Source organism: Corythoichthys intestinalis, chromosome 16, assembly GCF_030265065.1.
Source record: "Corythoichthys intestinalis isolate RoL2023-P3 chromosome 16, ASM3026506v1, whole genome shotgun sequence".
Taxonomy (NCBI): Eukaryota; Metazoa; Chordata; class Actinopteri; order Syngnathiformes; family Syngnathidae; genus Corythoichthys; species Corythoichthys intestinalis.
The window spans coordinates 30,824,818-30,841,963 of record NC_080410.1 but is presented as its reverse complement, the minus strand read 5'-3'; the positions used below and the strand labels follow the sequence as shown (position 1 = coordinate 30,841,963).

The window sequence follows — 17,146 nt, the reverse complement described above, 5'->3', positions numbered from 1 at the left end:
GTCGTTAAAAAATTAGTGTGCGTTAAAATCCGTCTTAGTGACTATTATGAAGACCTCCAAATACAGGAAGTAGCTGTCCTGTTTTGAGGTCATGAGCGGGAACTTGATGAGAAGCGTCTACTTGTGGAAACATTCCGCAAGCAAGCTCATTTCGAATATTTAGCCATAAATTTACTACCTTTACTTATATTTATGTAAAGAAAATATTTACTACCTGACAACCTTGAAACGCAAAGATGACTCAAGAAAACATCTTCCTCTTCGTTCCTAATCTGATCGGTGAGTTTTTGGCTCGGCTAGCTGCCATGCTAACTGCTACTAAACGGAATGTCAAAGAAAACTACACAGAGTTAACAATTTCTTGTGGACTGCTTGGGAGTGACCTTGCATACCTGTCAAGTTGTACGGTTTCGGCGTAATTTGTAGAAGTGAGCACTGATTTTTAAATGTGTACGCCGTACGTTCAAAATATGTACGTTTTTCGTGCATTACGTTTTTTTTTCTCCTTTCGGATTTTCATAACTGTCAAGTTCATACCTGTCAACCCGAAGCCGTTGGCAATCTTACAAATAGTGACGAATGCCCCTACAAATTGGTGACTAATCTTACAACGTTTTGTATAGCGTGCAATATGAAACAAAAATGAAACTCAATTATTTTTTTTAATAATATGAATTTATTGGTAATATTGTCACATATAACCTGGTGCAATCCAAGAACAATATCTTCAGCGACATCATGATTACTCATATTTAACAGTGACTTTTGTTATAATTGTATGTAGCACTTTTGGCAATTTCTATCACATCTTTTGATGGCTGCACTTCATGGCAACTCAGCTCGCAATTTAGTTTGACTGGAAGGTAGTTCGTTAGCGTGTCAAATGATAAATTAAAAAGGTAGTTTGAGAAAATTATCTTACCGATGCCATCTTTGAATCAGGGAACATTTGCTAATTCTGAGAAGTGATCAATAGTTGCAGGCAAATTGTGTTCGGCAACAAATTGGAAGAATAAAATCTCCGCTTTCGTCAATTTTCATTCTGCAGACTTCATCATTATGACCAATGTTGCTAATCTTACTTTTAAAAAATGTAATTAATTGGTTACAAATTACTTCTCCCAAAAAGTAATTGAGTTAGTAACTCAGTTACCTGAATGTAAGAGGTAATTAGTTACTTAGCAATGTAACTGGTGTTACCTTTCATTCAAAAACATTTCAAAAACATAGTAACCTTTGCTACGTTTGGATGGCATTTAATGTTTTGAATCAACTGTTAAAGTTGTTAAAATGGCTCCAGTTTTTGCATTAGTTCCCTTCCGTCTACTTTCCATATGTCTAAGTTTTTAAACTGTTTTCACATTTAAAGATAGATTAAAGTCAAGATTTTGCCGATATAGGAGTATTTTAGATAAAAAGTTAGGTTCGCTAAGAAGGTTCACTACAACAGAACCTTTCTGAGATTCTTATTTAGTGTTATATGCATGTGATATCTAGTGTAGCATCAAGTGGGCGTAGATTGTAGGATGTCGGCTACAGTCAGGAAATATTGGAGCCGCCTAGCCTCGCGTTTGCAACAGCGTCAGAAAACTCTTCTCACTCCCGGTCTTCTTTCTCCGTGTCTGTGACTTTTCTCGCGACATTCAACCAACGTAGTAACGCGTAGTTACGCACATTGTCTCGTTGCCGAAACGGTGACAAAATCCGAGCGAAGACAAAATAACGTAATGCACTAAAAATGCACAGATTTTGAACGTACAGCGTACACGTTTAAAAATCAGTGGTCACGTGTACAAATTACGCTGAAACCGTACAACTTGACAAGTATGATAAATACGAACGGAGAAAAAAAACCCCACGAAAAACGTACAGATTTTGAACGTACGACGTACACATTTAAAAATCAGTGCTCATGCTGAAACCGTACAACAGTGGTCTCAAACCGGTCCTCAAAGGGCCGCAGGGGGTACTGGATTTCATTCCAACCAAACGAGACAAATACCTTTTCACCAATCTGGTTTCTTACAAGTGTAATCAGTTGATTGCAATCAGGTGCTGCTTATGTTAGTAGAAACCTCATTGGTTGAACTGTTTGTGCTGGATCTGTTGGAACAAAAACCAGGACCCACTGCGGCCCTTTGTGGAGTCGGTTTGAGACCGCTGCCGTACAACTTGCATACCTGTCAATTTTATCAATTGACCTTTTTAATTTATAATTGGACATGCTAATGAACTACCTTCAAGTCAAACTGAATTGCGAGCTGAAGTGCAGCCATCAAAGACGTGATAGAAATTGCCAAAAGTGCTACATACAATTATAACAAAAGTCCCTGTTAAATTTTATTAATCATGATGTAGCTGAAGATATTGTTCTTTGATTGCATCAGGTTATATGTGACAATATTACCAATAAATTCATATTATTTTATAAATTGAGTTTTATTTTTGTTTCATATTGCACGCTATTCAAAACGTTGTAAGATTAGTCACCAATTTGTAAAGGCATTTGTCACTATTTGTAAGCTTGCCAACGACCTCAGGTTGACAGGTATGCTATATGCACTTAAAAAAACATTAGAAGAACTGCACTATTTATTTAATTTTTAATAATCCAACAGGATTGGTCTGAATTTGCATTTGTTTTGGGTTAAATATAGTTATGCATTTACACCTTGAAACAATGGCAGTCAAGTCATAGTATTCATAAATGAGTATTCTACGACAGTAAATTATTTTTTAAAAATAAATTTAACGTTTAAATAGATTCACCGTGAGTCTATATTTGCATTTTCTTTTTGATAAATCCTGTTTGCAGACTGGAAATTGACAAATAGAAGTCACTGAGGGTCTAGAATAGGCATGTTGGGTGCATCACAAATTGTGCCATAATGTTCAATTTTAAAAGGGGGTTGATAAAATACTGGCAGTATCTTGAATAATAGTTAAAACAATAAGCAATTTTGGTGTTTTAGCAATAAACATAAACTCAATGCATATAGTACTTTCGAAGGCCACACAAAGAGATGTGGTGGGCTGGATATACCTCCAGTTTAACACCTGGGGTCGAATATCATGCAGAAAAACCAAATGCTTTGAAATGAGAAGGAAACGTGACTTTATTAGCGTAGTGAAAGATGTGAACATTAAGTCTTTTAGTGTTTATAGAAACAAGTAGTGTAACGGTACACAAAAATCTCGGTTCGTTACATACCTCGGTTTTGAGATCACGGTTCGGATCATTTACGCTACAGTAAGAAAAAAAAAATTGCAAAATATAAATGTGCTTGTTGTTTATTACACACCTTTGTGCTTTCAACAATAGGAACATTAGACTATACAAAGCTAGAATTCTGCTCAAAAAGTAGAGGGTATTTAAAGATAATCTAACGACAATTTGCCTTTCAGACCCCGCGTATTGGTCAGCTTTCTTTCTGAAAGAAAGAGGAAAAAAGAAGTCCTGTGCTAAAGAGAAAAGCAATCCCAATGACAAAGATTTTAACATGTATTTTACAAATGAAATGCCTCAATGAATCTTTTTTTCCCTTATGAACGGTTTTCAAAAGCTTTATTGGTGGATTTTCTCAAGTTAAAGCCCCAGACAGAAATTCATAAATTTAATTGTGTAAGCAGGACCTGTGTATTATTCTTATTATTTAATACAGGTGTTTTTAGCTCATTTCAATTTATTTTATTTAAGTAGGCTATTATTTTATTATGTGTTTATATTTTACAAATGTGATGTAGTATTCATTTATATTGTATATTTTATGTTATATAACTTTAGTTCCTATGTGAATATTAGTTCCTACTTGTTTTGTTGTGGTAGGAGGGTTTTGTATTGAACACAGGGCCTTGTTGGTTATTATTATAGCAGAGAAGACAGCAGTAAATCAACAAAGACAAGTCAACTGTGCCCCGATCTACCACTCAAGAGATCTGATGGACTCAAAAAGGGGGTTACGATTGCATATTAGTTTGAAAATTGACCGGATCCACCGTATTCTAACACGAGTGACTTCCGGTCTGCCCTAGCTACCGGTAGTAGTATTGATGCAGGAGGGTCGCGTCTCACGTCACATAATAAACTCTGCCGTTCTTTTCGCATGCGTCGTATTGAGCCGCTTCTAGGACGCGTCTAACATGCGGCCGCACTGCAACTGGTGTGCATTGGCTGATTTACTTTAACGCCCGCATTTCACTGCGTTCTTGCGGCGGCCACGTTGTCACACCGTTGACGTTTCTGGGTTATACTGTCCTGCCGTGTTGGTCCTCATTATAGTAGAGAAGACGGAGTAAATATAATCCACACAAAGAAACTGTAACCCGATCGACTCACAGCCTCGAAAAGTAAGGCTTACATTACGTCAGAAACTCGTTCGGTACACCTCAGTTCCGAACCGAGCACCATGTACCGAAACGGTTGAATACAAATACATGTACCGCTACACCCTTAGAAACTACCGGGATAGAAAAAATTTGTAAGTTTTTTGGAGTTTGACAGAATGCAGAAATGACACAATCATGATCATGTTTTTGTGAGCACGGAATATGCAGATTCATATACAACCTTGTACAACTGCCACGTTTAAAACAGAATAGTTCAAATGTTTTTTGTTTTTTTTAAAGGACAGGTTACATTGTCTATGTTATATTCTTTTCCATGTATGAACACAGTGGAAAAACAACACTAATGTGAATTTTTGTTTATTTGCATACAGGTTACGCCCGTATCGTTCTGGCGCTGGTGTCCTTTTTCCTGATGCCATGCTGCCCGTTTCCCGCCTTTTTCTGCTACATGCTTAGCGCTCTCCTGGATGCCTTCGACGGCCATGCCGCACGTGCGCTCAACCAGTGTATGGATTCGAGACCAAATCCTCTTTTTTTTCCTTTTCTAAAAGATCAATGTAGCTTGTCAAAATGCAGTATTCTGATTGACATTACGGTTTTGGAATGCAGCCGTTCCATTTGAACTAGAAGGGCTTGCAGCAACTTCCAGTTCAAATGGATCTGACGTCCATTGCCGTCAATGAGTCTTTTGTCATTTGTAATGATGTAGCGACGCAGTTCGGAGCCATGCTGGACATGCTAACAGACCGCTGCGCAACCATGTGCCTGCTGGTCAACCTGGCGCTTATCTACCCATCGTACTTGTTCCTCTTCCAGCTCAGCATGTGTTTGGACATCGCCAGTCACTGGCTGCACCTGCACAGGTCGGCCCGCCCCTTCCTGTCTGACAGTCCCAGACCTTTCTGGGTTGTTACTTACGAGTCCATGTGTACGTGTGCGCAGCTCCACAGTCAAAGGCTCGGCCAGCCACAAGAGCATCGACCTCTCCGGGAATTGGCTTTTACGACTCTACTACACCAATAAGGTCACATGCACATTCACACACTTTGGCTAACTTTTTTTTTTTTCTTTCCCATTAAACATGAAGCACTGCATGGTTCTAATTGAAATGTCTGTTTGCACAGGTGTTTCTGTTCGTGATGTGTATGGGAAATGAGCTCTTCTTCTGCCTGCTCTACATCCTTCACCACTTAGAAGAACCAAGCGGTAACTTTCATGCACTTGTCTTAATGTGTGCTAAGGTTGCTAAAAATTATTATTCTGATTGTCAATGACTCACCAATTATTTAGGGCTGCTATACATCCTACTTGTGGCGAGCGGAGTGGTGTGTGCACTCAAGTCTTCCATCAGTTTGGTCCACCTGGTAACGGCGTCTCAGAATATGGCTGCTATAGACGTGGCAGCCCGGCGTGCCGCCGCCGGGAAGTCACAGTGAGAACGTGACGTCTCTCCGAAGCTGTGACCTCATTTGACCAAAATTGGTGCTGCTGCCATGGTTGGGCCCTGATATTTCTTTGAATTTTATTTCTAGCGTTAATGTTCTGTAATGGGATCACTTGCGTTGCTTTTAAATGTGAAATGGGACACAATAACTATCATGTAAAAACATGGAAACGTACTCTGGGTGAAGACTGCAAATATTTCCTTTTTATTCAATGGCACTTCGGTTTCTATCGAGTGACTAATGCTGCTAACTTGATGGCAAACAAAACTCATGAGTACGAGCTACAAGCTGTATAAAAAGGTGACGGTTGCAAAACACTAAACTTTGATGTGGACGAGGAGCCGCAAAATATTGCTGTACGGGCCCGAATTGATCCCCGGGCAACAAGAATTAAAGTGAACACAAGTGACAGCTGATCATGTAAAAAATGCCTCTAAAGAATGCTATATTTTAAAAATATTTTTAGTTTATAGCTGTTTCTGTGGCACCAGGCATCATTTGTGTTTTTTTTTTTCCACTTGTGTTGCTTTTTTTTTGGGTGGCAAAATACAAATAATGTGCTGAATGTATTAGTAGAGAAGACACGTGTTTACTGCTGTAAGTGTATTATAAAGGACTTGTATTTCTGCTTCATTTTGCTCCCGGGTGGTTGAATACAGAGCAAAAATAAAAACAGAAGCTTTCATTGTAACTGTGTCGAGTTATGTAAAAACCACAACTTGATGATTTCTAATGGAAGGCCTAAACAGTAAAGTTAAACTGTTAATATAGATGGGACGTCTTCTGCTGTCAATGGGTGTTTTTAATCTAAATTCCAATTTGACTCAGTACAACACACTGAATACAATATCTATTTTAAATGTATTGGACGTATATTGCAGTCAATTTGTTTTTAAATCTAAATTTTCATTTTACTAACTACCAAAGCAAATACTCATTAAATATTTCGTCGACATAATTCAAATAAATTGGACGTCTATTGTCGGCAACTCGGGAGTTATCACTAATGTATCCAAAGTATTTGCCAACATGACAAAGCATTTATTTGTTTGGGGTTAGCTACCCGTAGCTAAATTCGGACCCCACCGATTCGCAATGAGAAATGCGGAAATTTGCGTTTTGCGGACGGACTGTGGCGGGAGCGCAGCTTCGGTGGTCCAGCTGTTGTCGCATAGTCGGAACTCGAAAACATTTGACCCGTTTTACCACCAGAGCGTTGTATAATTTGAAGCGTGCATGCTTAAGAACCACCCGATGCCGTTCGTCTATTTGTTATCGACGCAAACAAAACAGCGGCAAGGGCGGAGTGCGGCAGAGCGGAGTTCTTCGTGGGGTTTCGCGCCCCAAATTTCGGCGTTTTACTCGTCGCTTTAGGAGAAGGCAACCGTGAGAGAATACGTTCCCTTTAAAGCCCCAACGACGCCGCGGGACAAGACGAGATAGAAAAAAAGGCGGGGGGTGAGAGAAGGACGGCGAGGGAGGGAGGGCGAGAGGGACGCACTGTGGGGAGGGGGAAAAAAGATGTCATCCCGGCCATTCAAACACCGATGCGGAAACGGGAACCGTGGCCGACCTGGAGCTTCCTAGGCGGGGAAGGAGCGCTACGCGAGCCCGAGGCTTGTATCCCGCGGGAAGGCCTCTTCCGGAGCTTTCGCTACAAAATGTCTGCTGGCCATCATTAGCACGTTTACATCACACATCATCATCTCCATCAAATTATTGATATTTTGCATGCAGCATTTTTGACAGCAGACATTTTGTTTAAAATTGTTTAAAAGGCACAATTGGAGCAGGAATGCACGTTTTTCTTTTGGGCGCATATACATTCATCTCGTCTGCGGCAAAGTAGTCAAGAAGAAGCAGAACGTGCCGATAGAAGCAAACGTATTATTAGGATTAATCATTTTGTAGTGATTTAGCAGCGAGCGTTCGTTTGTTCCGGGGCCGGCCGAGGAAGCCTCCAGGCGGCCTGCCGGCTGCTCGCTGGCCGCTAGCAGCATGGATACTTCGTGGAGCAATTTCCTCTTTCAGGTGAGGCAAAGTGCTTTGTTTCACTTTCGGTTTGGGGTGGGGGTGAGCGGATGGGAAAGGAAAGGGATGGGGGGGGGGGGGGGGGGTCACACTGGGGTCAGGAAGGTTTGCACCCACCACCCCTCCTGCGTCCAGGTGTATCTTTTTGACAAGGGGCAGAGCCAGGATTTTATACGATACTATCGTCATTCAATTGATACATTCCATGTTTTTTTAATTAATATGCGCTGAAATTATGGTGAAGTTCCTATAAATTATTGTTCTTACAGAATTATTACGGTGCATCTTGGCTATTTCTGCAAGTCATTTTATTCGGATCATCATCCACAGCTGTTACACAAAAAAGCGAATACAGTATTTAGTCCCGTTTTTTTTCCTATTTAGCCCTATGAGGGACTGTGGTCATTAAGATGAACGTTTATTCAAAAGTTAATGGTAGCTTAACTCATTCACTGCCAGCACAGGTCAGAATATGTGGTATGGTAGTTAGTAAAATGGGAAATTGATATTGAAAACCTAATGATGGGACTAGACGTCCAGTCCACTTCAACTGGAAATGGGAGGGTGCTGGAAGCGATCGTCCGATCGTTTCCGGCACCTCCCTTTTAAAATGGATTGGATGTCTATTGCCGTCCATGGCAGTCAAATAGTTAAGTTCTGTGAGGTCAAAAAAACAAAAATGAATAAAAACCCTGAGCAAAGTGTCTTTATTCTTCTTACTTCAGTTGATTACAATTTGTTTTCATTTATTGATAGACATTTTAATTAGTTTTTAATTTATTGTATTTACAATTATCTATATAGTACTTTGTATAACTTGCAGATTTTTTAATTGCATTTTTTAAATTAATATATAACCCCCCCAAAAATCTATCCATCAACTAATTCATCTTGTTTAAAACCTGTATATTTACACAAATACTACATTTGATTGTCCAATGCGGGCTGCAAAATATGGTCCCTCAGGCTTTAGAGGTACAAGTTTGAGACCCCTGCCCTATATGAATACAATAAAAACTTTTGCGAAAATAAATTATAATTTCTGCATCAAAGGGTTAAATAATGAATAACCTCCTAACCAAAATAAAAAAGGAATATTTACTTACTCAATAATAGATACTTAATTAAAATTTAATCGTGATACATTGATCAGACACTGATTGGTTTAGCAGCATTATATGAAAATTGAATAACAAAGTGCCATTTTTAGGTCAATAATGTCTCTAAATGACTAATCTACAATCAAACAATTGTACATTAATTTGATCACCGATTAATTGCCAGTTTGTCGAATAATCAGCCACTCTACATTGTTGGTCTTCATGATTCTGTTCTTTTGTGGCCAGTCACCATCAACTCCAGGCCAGCAGGAGGCGCCCCTGCAAGCGGAGCTTCTGCCCGATCTGAGCGCCGATCACCTGGTCACGCCCCCTTCCACTGTGGATACGGCTGCCCTCAGCGAGGAACCGCTTCCTGGTGAGGCTCTGCCCCTAAACACACATAAAAAAGTAGTGCTACATTGGCTTACGAGTGCCTGAATGAGGTTAAAGCTAGATACAACCAAATATGACAACTGAATTTAAGATGCCCCGCCTCCCCCGCAGTGAAAGTTTCGCCACCCAAACCGTCACGCCCCGCCCACATTTGCGCGACATGCAACAAGGAGTTCAAGAACAGCTACAACCTGCGGCGCCACCAGTCGGTCCACACGGGCGTCAAGATGAAGGATCGAGCCACCCGCGATGAGGGCAAGCCCCCTCCTAAACAGAGCATCCCCCTCTCCCTCCTCCAGCTCACCCTGCCCCCACAGGCCCCGGAGCCGGACGCCCTCCCCAATACCGGACAACAGGTCACCGTTGCCCCGGTGACTGTCACCCCAGTGACGGTTGTACCAGTGAGCGTTGCGCCGGTGACCGTTGCTGTGGCCGCACCGCTCCCACTGCCCACCCCGGCAGCGACGGTGAGCGCCGTGGAGCAGGTGAGTGCCAGGTCTTAGCTTTACACGAATCTAGGGATATAAATTTTGGGTCATTTTCCGTTAATTTTTGGGCAATTTGAGGATTTTTTTTTCTCGTCAAAAAGAATGATTACCAATGGTGAAGCAGGAAGAGTTAACGTTTGATGTTAGCCTTTTCATTTATGAAGTATCGAATATTTTTTGGAGTGTCAATATCGAGTTAAAAATGTTAGTATGGTAACAATACTATAAGAATCACAATGAAGATGCGGGAACAAGTAGTGACAAAATTGAGTATTTCCGTGCAACAACATGATTTCATGCCCACAGGACGCCATCCCCCCCGTCGCCACGCCGCCTGCCAACCAGGTTCGCAAGAACCACGCGTGCGAGGCTTGCGGAAAAGCCTTCCGTGACGTCTACCACCTGAACCGCCACCGGCTGTCGCACTCGGACGAGAAGCCGTACTCGTGCCCTGTGTGCCAGCAGCGCTTCAAGAGGAAAGACCGCATGAGCTACCACGTGCGATCGCACCAGGGCGGCGTCGAGAAGCCCTACGTGTGCCCGCACTGCGCCAAGGCCTTCTCGCGGTAAACATGAATTCAGTCGCATGCAATAGATAATTGGGCAACTGGAGAAAACTCTTTGTTATTTTAAAACATTGCGAGAGACACTTTTTTTCCCCAAGTACAGAGATTAGGGCTACCACAAATGATTATATTGATAGTTGACTAATCACTGATTATGTTCAGTGAATAGGCTTGTTTATGAAACGCATGTTCTTTACTGTTACAATACTCTGGGCATAATATTTTAGCTGGAAATAAGAACTGGAGACATAAACAATGCACAAAAAGTCATTGAGTATGACTAAAAATACAGTGTTATCGGAACTATAAAAACCCAATTTTCTCAAATATCACATTTTGATCATTTACGAATATTAATAAGATTAACATCTTTCATTTTTCATAAGGGTAATAAGACTGTCTAATAGCATTGTTACAGTACATGGATTTGGATCGATACATGAATTGGTTAAGCAATGATCCAATGAAATGGGTTGAAACAAAAAAACATGGTCATCTTTTCGATAAACCGTTGTGTTCAAATGAATGCTTTTCATTGAAATATCTGAAATGTTACATATTGCATTGTATTTTTTTATTGGTTTAGGTGAAATGGAACTAATTGTCTTCAATGTGTACATAATATTCTAATGAGTTGATTCAAGGTTCGTGACCTGAATCCTGGCAGACTTTGTAGTATCGGCAAATATCGTATCATTGTCCTAAGTACCAGTACTGGATGGTGTCGTCCTGAAATTGGCCATTCTGACTTGAGTGTTTGTCTTTGTTCAGGCCGGATCACCTCAACAGTCACGTGCGTCAGGTTCACTCCACAGAGAGACCCTTCAAGTGCACGGTAGGTCCGCCCACACTGTCGGAATTCCGCCTGACGGTGCGCTCACCGCTGGCGATGCTTTTTCTGCAGACGTGCACGTCGGCATTCGCCACGCGTGACCGCCTGCGCGCGCACCTGATTCGCCACGAGGAGAAGGTACCTTGTCACATCTGTGGGAAACTCCTGTCGGCCGCCTACATCACCGACCACATGAGGGTCCACAACCAGTCGCAGCACCACGCCTGCCACCTCTGCAACCGAAGTGAGATGCGTGCTAGTCCTAATCAAAAACTATTTTGATAGTCGATTAATGGTTTGGAGGTATTATTGGCATAAAAATGATCGAAATCCTGTTTTTGAGGCTCTTAAAAAATAACAGTTAGCTTAATTGCATAATTAGTGTTGTTAGCTAGCATAATTGATCATGCAGCAGTGGTACGAGTGTAACATTATGCATAAATCTCAATTTGGCAAAAATATGGCTTCTGCAATTATGCTGTTAGGCTAAAGAAAAAAATCTTCTCTATGAAAGCAGACTGATTACGCTGGTCAACAAAGAAAATGTTTCCTGGATAAAAGTAGTGAAACTTTGCTAAATTTGGGTCACTGAAAAGGAAAATCAGGTCAAATGTGTTAATTGTCTTTAGTTTTTTAGATGCAGTATCTGTCCGAAGTGAAAATCCAAGAAATTTAGGTGAATTGTAATGAATAAAAATGCTGTTTTGGAAGTGAATAAAACACACTAATGTAGACACATTTCATAAGCGGTGGCAAACACAGCAAATAGTAAAACTGATATTATTAAAACTAACCAACATTAAATATCTTCAATCCTTCCGGCAACCAGCAATAAAATGTTTTATTTTCCAATCCATCCAACAGCAAGTACGATTTAGTCTTTTTTATGTCTGAAGCAGATATTTTCCAAGCTTTTGTAGACCAGTGATATTGTAATGAATAAAAAGTTACTAACTTTTCTCAGCATATAATTTTTGGTTCTAATGCGTGTTTCTCGCTAAAATGTTCAGGTATTAGAACAGTATAGAACGTGTGATTTATATGTAACTGACCATATTAGTCCACACTTCATTGCAAAGATAATTGGTGATCACCGTAATTGTTGGACTATAAGCAACTACTTTTTTGCCTCATTTTAAATCATACGTCTTATAGTTCAGTGTGGGCTTATTTGTTGATTTAATTAGGTTAATAGGTTGCACTTTATTTGACAACGGTGTCATAAGACTGCCATAAGACAGTCATAACTATGACACCATAATGGGCATTAATGAATGCTTATAACAGATGTCAGTAAGTATCGTCAGGCAAATTATGTCACTAACTCCATTTATGTCCAGCTCGGATCTTTTACATTCATTCAAAAGTGAGATAATTTTCCTGATAACACAAAATGACATGTGTCATAAGTATTCATTAATGCCCATGGCAGTGTCATGTCGTAATTACGATGGTCTTAGGATAGTCTTATAGCGCCACTGTCAAATAAAGTGTTACCAAATACCATAACTTGCAATTAATGAAAAAACTGGAACAGTAACTGAAGAAGTTAGCACAGAACATGAATTTTGATTGTTATTTACACCTGTAGCACTGCAATGCAAGCTAGGAGGCATGTTGGACAACAAGTGTTGACAGCAGGTGGCAACAAAGGTTTAATGTCTCCTCCAAGGGAGCAGTGATGGTCAAATGAAGCTTCTTGAAGCAATGAAGCTTTGTAGCCAATTGGTTCAAAGCTTCATGGTGGTTCATTTGGTCTCATGAAAGTCTTAAGATGCCACTGTCAAATAAAGTGTTACTAGTTAATCTTCTTTTGGTGTAAATATCCAATAATACAGGACATCTGCAGCTTCTCGTCCAGTACGGCTTATCTATGAACAAATTCCTTTATTGTGTCAAATTTGGTGGGTGGTGGCTTATAGTCAAGTGTGCCTTATAGTCCGAAAATTACGATAGTCAACTCTGAAAATAATCATACGTTGCACGTTTATATCAAATAATAATGTCAAATTTACAACTTTCTATTTACATGATACTGTTTGCAATTGGCAGGCTTCACCACGCTGACGTACTTGCGGGTCCACGCCCAGAAGCACCATGGCCAGGAGTGGAAGGAGAGCGGCGGCGCCCGGGGCAGCTTCGGCGGCGCCGGGCCGGGCGGAGTACTCCTGTGCCAGCTGTGCGGCGTGCAGTGCAAGACCACCACCCAGCTACAGGGTCACATGGGCACGCACGCCAACCAGGCGGAGAGCGACCCAGGCGGGGCCGGCCCCGTGGGCGACGCCCCTTCCAGTGGTGCTGGCGGCGGGATGCTGATGACTGACTGCTCTGGCATTAGCGCACAGACGCACAGCTAGCACGTGTTGGGCAGGCAGGGCAAACCAATGATTACGTCATGATAACGCTTCTTTGTGAAAACTTGGATAGTGAAAAAGACTCAACAGACTTTGTATAAATTCCTGTTTTTAATCTGTCAACATTCCGTGGATTTCAAGGTATGTGTGTTGCGCTGATGATGAGATTTTCAGCCTGTGTGTTTGCGTGTGTGTGCACTTTTTGTACATCAACATTGAATGCGCCCAATGATGAATTTCATCTGTACTTTATAGCTCCCTCAGTGGTCAAATAATATGGAAGTACATCAACGCCATCTTAGTTGCAATTTTGTTAAAATTTATTTACCGGCAATATTTACACATTTGAAATTTTTTGATCGGAAAAAAACGCTCCAAACATTTAGTGCAACATAATTTAACAGCTGAAAAAGTTCATTCAAAATCTACAAAATTTATGAGTAAACTTTTCTCCCAAAACTCTGAGATGAATTCAACTTCTCCCCAAAATAGAGTATAAAATGGTATGCAAAAAAATTATGTTGAATTTAAAAAAAAAAGAAGAAATTCAATGTGAATGTAGATGTTTTTCCACTGACCAGAAAAAAATGATATCAAAAAAAATATTGACAAGTCAACAATTCTGGATAAAAATCTTTCATGCAGTTATGTAAATTCAGATAAAAACATGAACCTCTAATTTATTATGATGTTGATTATTTTTTTATAGTGACCAGAGAAAACATTTTTTTAAAAATTGGTGGAAAAAAACAAATTATAAATGGAATTTTGATGGCCAGATCTCCTTCCATCTAATACTGTAATCTTTATTCCGTGCTCGTGCATATTGATGATCGTTCAGTGTATTAAATGCGGAAAAATTAACTTTCTTTGTTGTCAAAGTTTCTTAGCTAATATTATTGTCTTCAGCAGAACCAACCAGGGCCAAAAAGACTCAAGTGTGAACAGTGTCAGGAGAAGTCGCCATATTGTCACCCATTTTGACATAACATCACAATCTGATGCTACACAATTGACTACAGTAAACACTCGATATAGCCTGCTTCGAGTTTGTTTTTAAAGTTTTTTTTTTTTTTTTTACACTTTGTATGATATTTTTTTTAATTATTAATTGCTCTTGCACTCTCAATATGTGTTTAAGTGTGAATGTGTTGTTTTAAAATATTTAATGACCTTGAAAAAAATGAAGTCCAGTAAATGTTATGAGGATGTATTCGTACTTGGCGGATTTTCACTTGGGGTTGTTAATGTAATGTGACAGAGGGAGTTTTACTGTATTTCCAAATTTGACCATATGTTAACAAAAGTCTCACAACATGTAAATTGTGAGCCGGTTAATCTGCGTATATCCTCCTGACAAGGTAGTGCATTTTAACAGAAATAGGCTCTTATCATAAGGTTTCTACATTTTTTATAACTTCCGCTAGGATCACTTTTCATGAAAATAAATCAATTTGACAGAAAATAAATGGATTATTCATCTTATAAATCACAATGTTAGGTTTTATCGAACTAAAGCAACACTAGGTAACTTTTCAGTTTTGGTTGATTTCAGCGACGCCGGTGGATAAAAGTGGTAGTATTTTGCCGCACAGTATAGTGAAATCATGCTCTCCCGGTTGCCTGCAGATGGATTAAACGACATTTATCTTTCCAGCGGCTTTGTGAAAGTTGTATAGTAATAAGGTAATTAATCCAGTTACAGCTAAACAATAGCATATGAAGGTTAGCAACCATGTGGCTTAGTGTGGCCAACCACCTGCCTCGTCAAAGCTGTTGAGTTCGGCTGATGTTGCGCCAGTGAGTGAAAGCTGGGCAACTGTTTTTGAGTGTCCTTCGATCTTGTTGGCCTTTTTTTTTTCCTCCTCGGACAAAACGTTTGGTTTCTTTTGTTGCTCTGCCATCTTTGCAGAATTCTAGTGAAAGCTTTCGCATCAACTTCCGTCTTTATAATGAATGGGGAAAGGGGGAAGTGACGTATTCTGCAAAGCAGTCAGCACATTTGTAGTTTTTTGTGTGGCAAGGTTCCTGCCACCCTCCTCAAAGTTAATTAGTGCTGGTGAAAACGATACAGACCCCCACAAAATATAAAAAGAGGTGTCATTCAACTAGTTGTTAGACGACGTATTATTACAAATGTTATGAAATTATTTTCTAAAGGTTGAAAATAGAGGTAAGATCTTAAGCCCGAACCCGACCCAGCCCGAAATTCAGGTTGGGTCAACCCCCAAAAAGTTAATTATTTACGTTCGGGTCGGGCCGTACTTCCCTCTGGCTAACTTTTTAAAAAATAAATATATATTTATAAATGTATACCAAAACGATGTATGGATGTTAAACTAAGGGATACTGGTTATTATAATACTTACCCCGCCCACATATAGAAACCTGTGTGGGCTTCGCTGAATGTAAACAAATTTGGCGCTTTGCTCTCATACGATAAATATATTTTACAAACTTCTCCGGCGTTATTTTGTTGTGTAAACCCCCGCAGAGACTCAAAAAAATCCATCTTTATGAGACAGGCAATGATGAGGGAAAAGTTTACCCGGCTGACGCGGCGACAACAGCGTCATCTCGGCGACAACAGCGTCATCTCTGTTAGTCAAGTGTGAATAAATTGTTACTCTGCTATCAAAAGCTCTATTTGTCTTGTTCTTTATGATATTTTGTGAAAGGAAAACATTATTCAGATGTTTGGGATGTAACTAAAGCAAAAAATAGCTGTGTTAAAGTCAAAGTTATGTTTGAAATGTATGCGTTTACAAAAAGCTAATTTTCTCCGTTTTTTTAATCAGAAATTGGAAAATCGCTCAAACTAAACTATTTTCTAATGCTGATTTCTAAAGAATGGAAAAAGATATTAACTTACTTTTTTCTGCTGAAAGAAGAGAGTCTAATCTTTCTTTTGGTGGGTTCCATGTGTATATAGCAATAGAACAAAATTTTCTGTGGGCCTTGCAAAATCAGTCAAAATCCAGTAAAACAGCCAGGAGCGAAGGGCCTTGCTCTGGTGAAAATGGCTGGGAGTGAATGAGTTAATCGGGCTCGGCCCGGGTCGGGCTTTAATACCCGCTGGCTGGGTCGGGCTGGATTTTTTAGGCCCGATCTTACCTCTAGTTGAAAAGTTACCTAGTGTTGCTTTAAAATGAAATCATTATAGTGCATTTTTTGGGGCGGGTGGGGGGTTGGTTCATCCACATTGCATGCTGAGGATAAGTGGAACAGCGACAAATTTAACGATTTTTGCCAAAACTCTCCTTAAGTAATTGGATGTCAATGACAGCGGCAGATGACCAAGTCCAATCCATTTTGACTGGGAGGGCTCAGTGCAGCCCCTAACAGTCAAAATAAATTGGACGTCAATGTCACTGAAACATGGTCACTCAATGCCAGCCATCCCAATTAAAATGGATTTGACGTCTCTCCCTGTCAATAGCAGTGAATGAGTTAAACGGTCCAAAAATGACGGACGCAAACGTAGTGCACAGAAACAACATGGCTTCCGTAAAGCACGTGAAATGAAGTCAACCAATGAGGAACAAGTGCGCTATGTGGATAGCGTGTCGCCACTTCGCTTTGCTGCCTGG

At 40.2% G+C, this 17,146-nt stretch overlaps 2 protein-coding genes across 2 annotated transcripts; both read left to right on the top strand.

Annotated features, from left to right (window-relative positions):
- Positions 1-74: 74 nt before the first annotated feature.
- On the top strand, positions 75-6,475 carry cdipt (CDP-diacylglycerol--inositol 3-phosphatidyltransferase (phosphatidylinositol synthase)). Its single transcript, XM_057861329.1, has 6 exons — positions 75-279; positions 4,719-4,853; positions 5,057-5,210; positions 5,290-5,371; positions 5,472-5,553; positions 5,638-6,475. The coding sequence occupies exons 1-6, from the start codon at positions 237-239 to the stop codon at positions 5,781-5,783; spliced, it is 642 nt and encodes a 213-aa protein (XP_057717312.1). The 5' UTR covers positions 75-236; the 3' UTR covers positions 5,784-6,475.
- An 804-nt stretch (positions 6,476-7,279) lies between these two features.
- Positions 7,280-14,420, top strand: LOC130931991 (myc-associated zinc finger protein). Its single transcript, XM_057861316.1, has 7 exons — positions 7,280-7,823; positions 9,170-9,299; positions 9,428-9,801; positions 10,111-10,370; positions 11,142-11,205; positions 11,275-11,446; positions 13,255-14,420. The coding sequence occupies exons 1-7, from the start codon at positions 7,791-7,793 to the stop codon at positions 13,557-13,559; spliced, it is 1,338 nt and encodes a 445-aa protein (XP_057717299.1). The 5' UTR covers positions 7,280-7,790; the 3' UTR covers positions 13,560-14,420.
- The last annotated feature ends 2,726 nt before the right edge of the window (positions 14,421-17,146 follow it).

Coding starts and splice junctions, on each gene's coding strand:
- cdipt (XM_057861329.1), top strand. CDS start 237: ATGACTCAAGAAAACATCTTCCTCTTCGTTCCTAATCTGATCG. Junction 280..4,718: donor CTTCGTTCCTAATCTGATCG/GTGAGTTTTTGG, acceptor ATTTGCATACAG/GTTACGCCCGTATCGTTCTG. Junction 4,854..5,056: donor CGCACGTGCGCTCAACCAGT/GTATGGATTCGA, acceptor GTAATGATGTAG/CGACGCAGTTCGGAGCCATG.
- LOC130931991 (XM_057861316.1), top strand. CDS start 7,791: ATGGATACTTCGTGGAGCAATTTCCTCTTTCAG. Junction 7,824..9,169: donor GGAGCAATTTCCTCTTTCAG/GTGAGGCAAAGT, acceptor TTTTGTGGCCAG/TCACCATCAACTCCAGGCCA. Junction 9,802..10,110: donor CGGTGAGCGCCGTGGAGCAG/GTGAGTGCCAGG, acceptor TCATGCCCACAG/GACGCCATCCCCCCCGTCGC.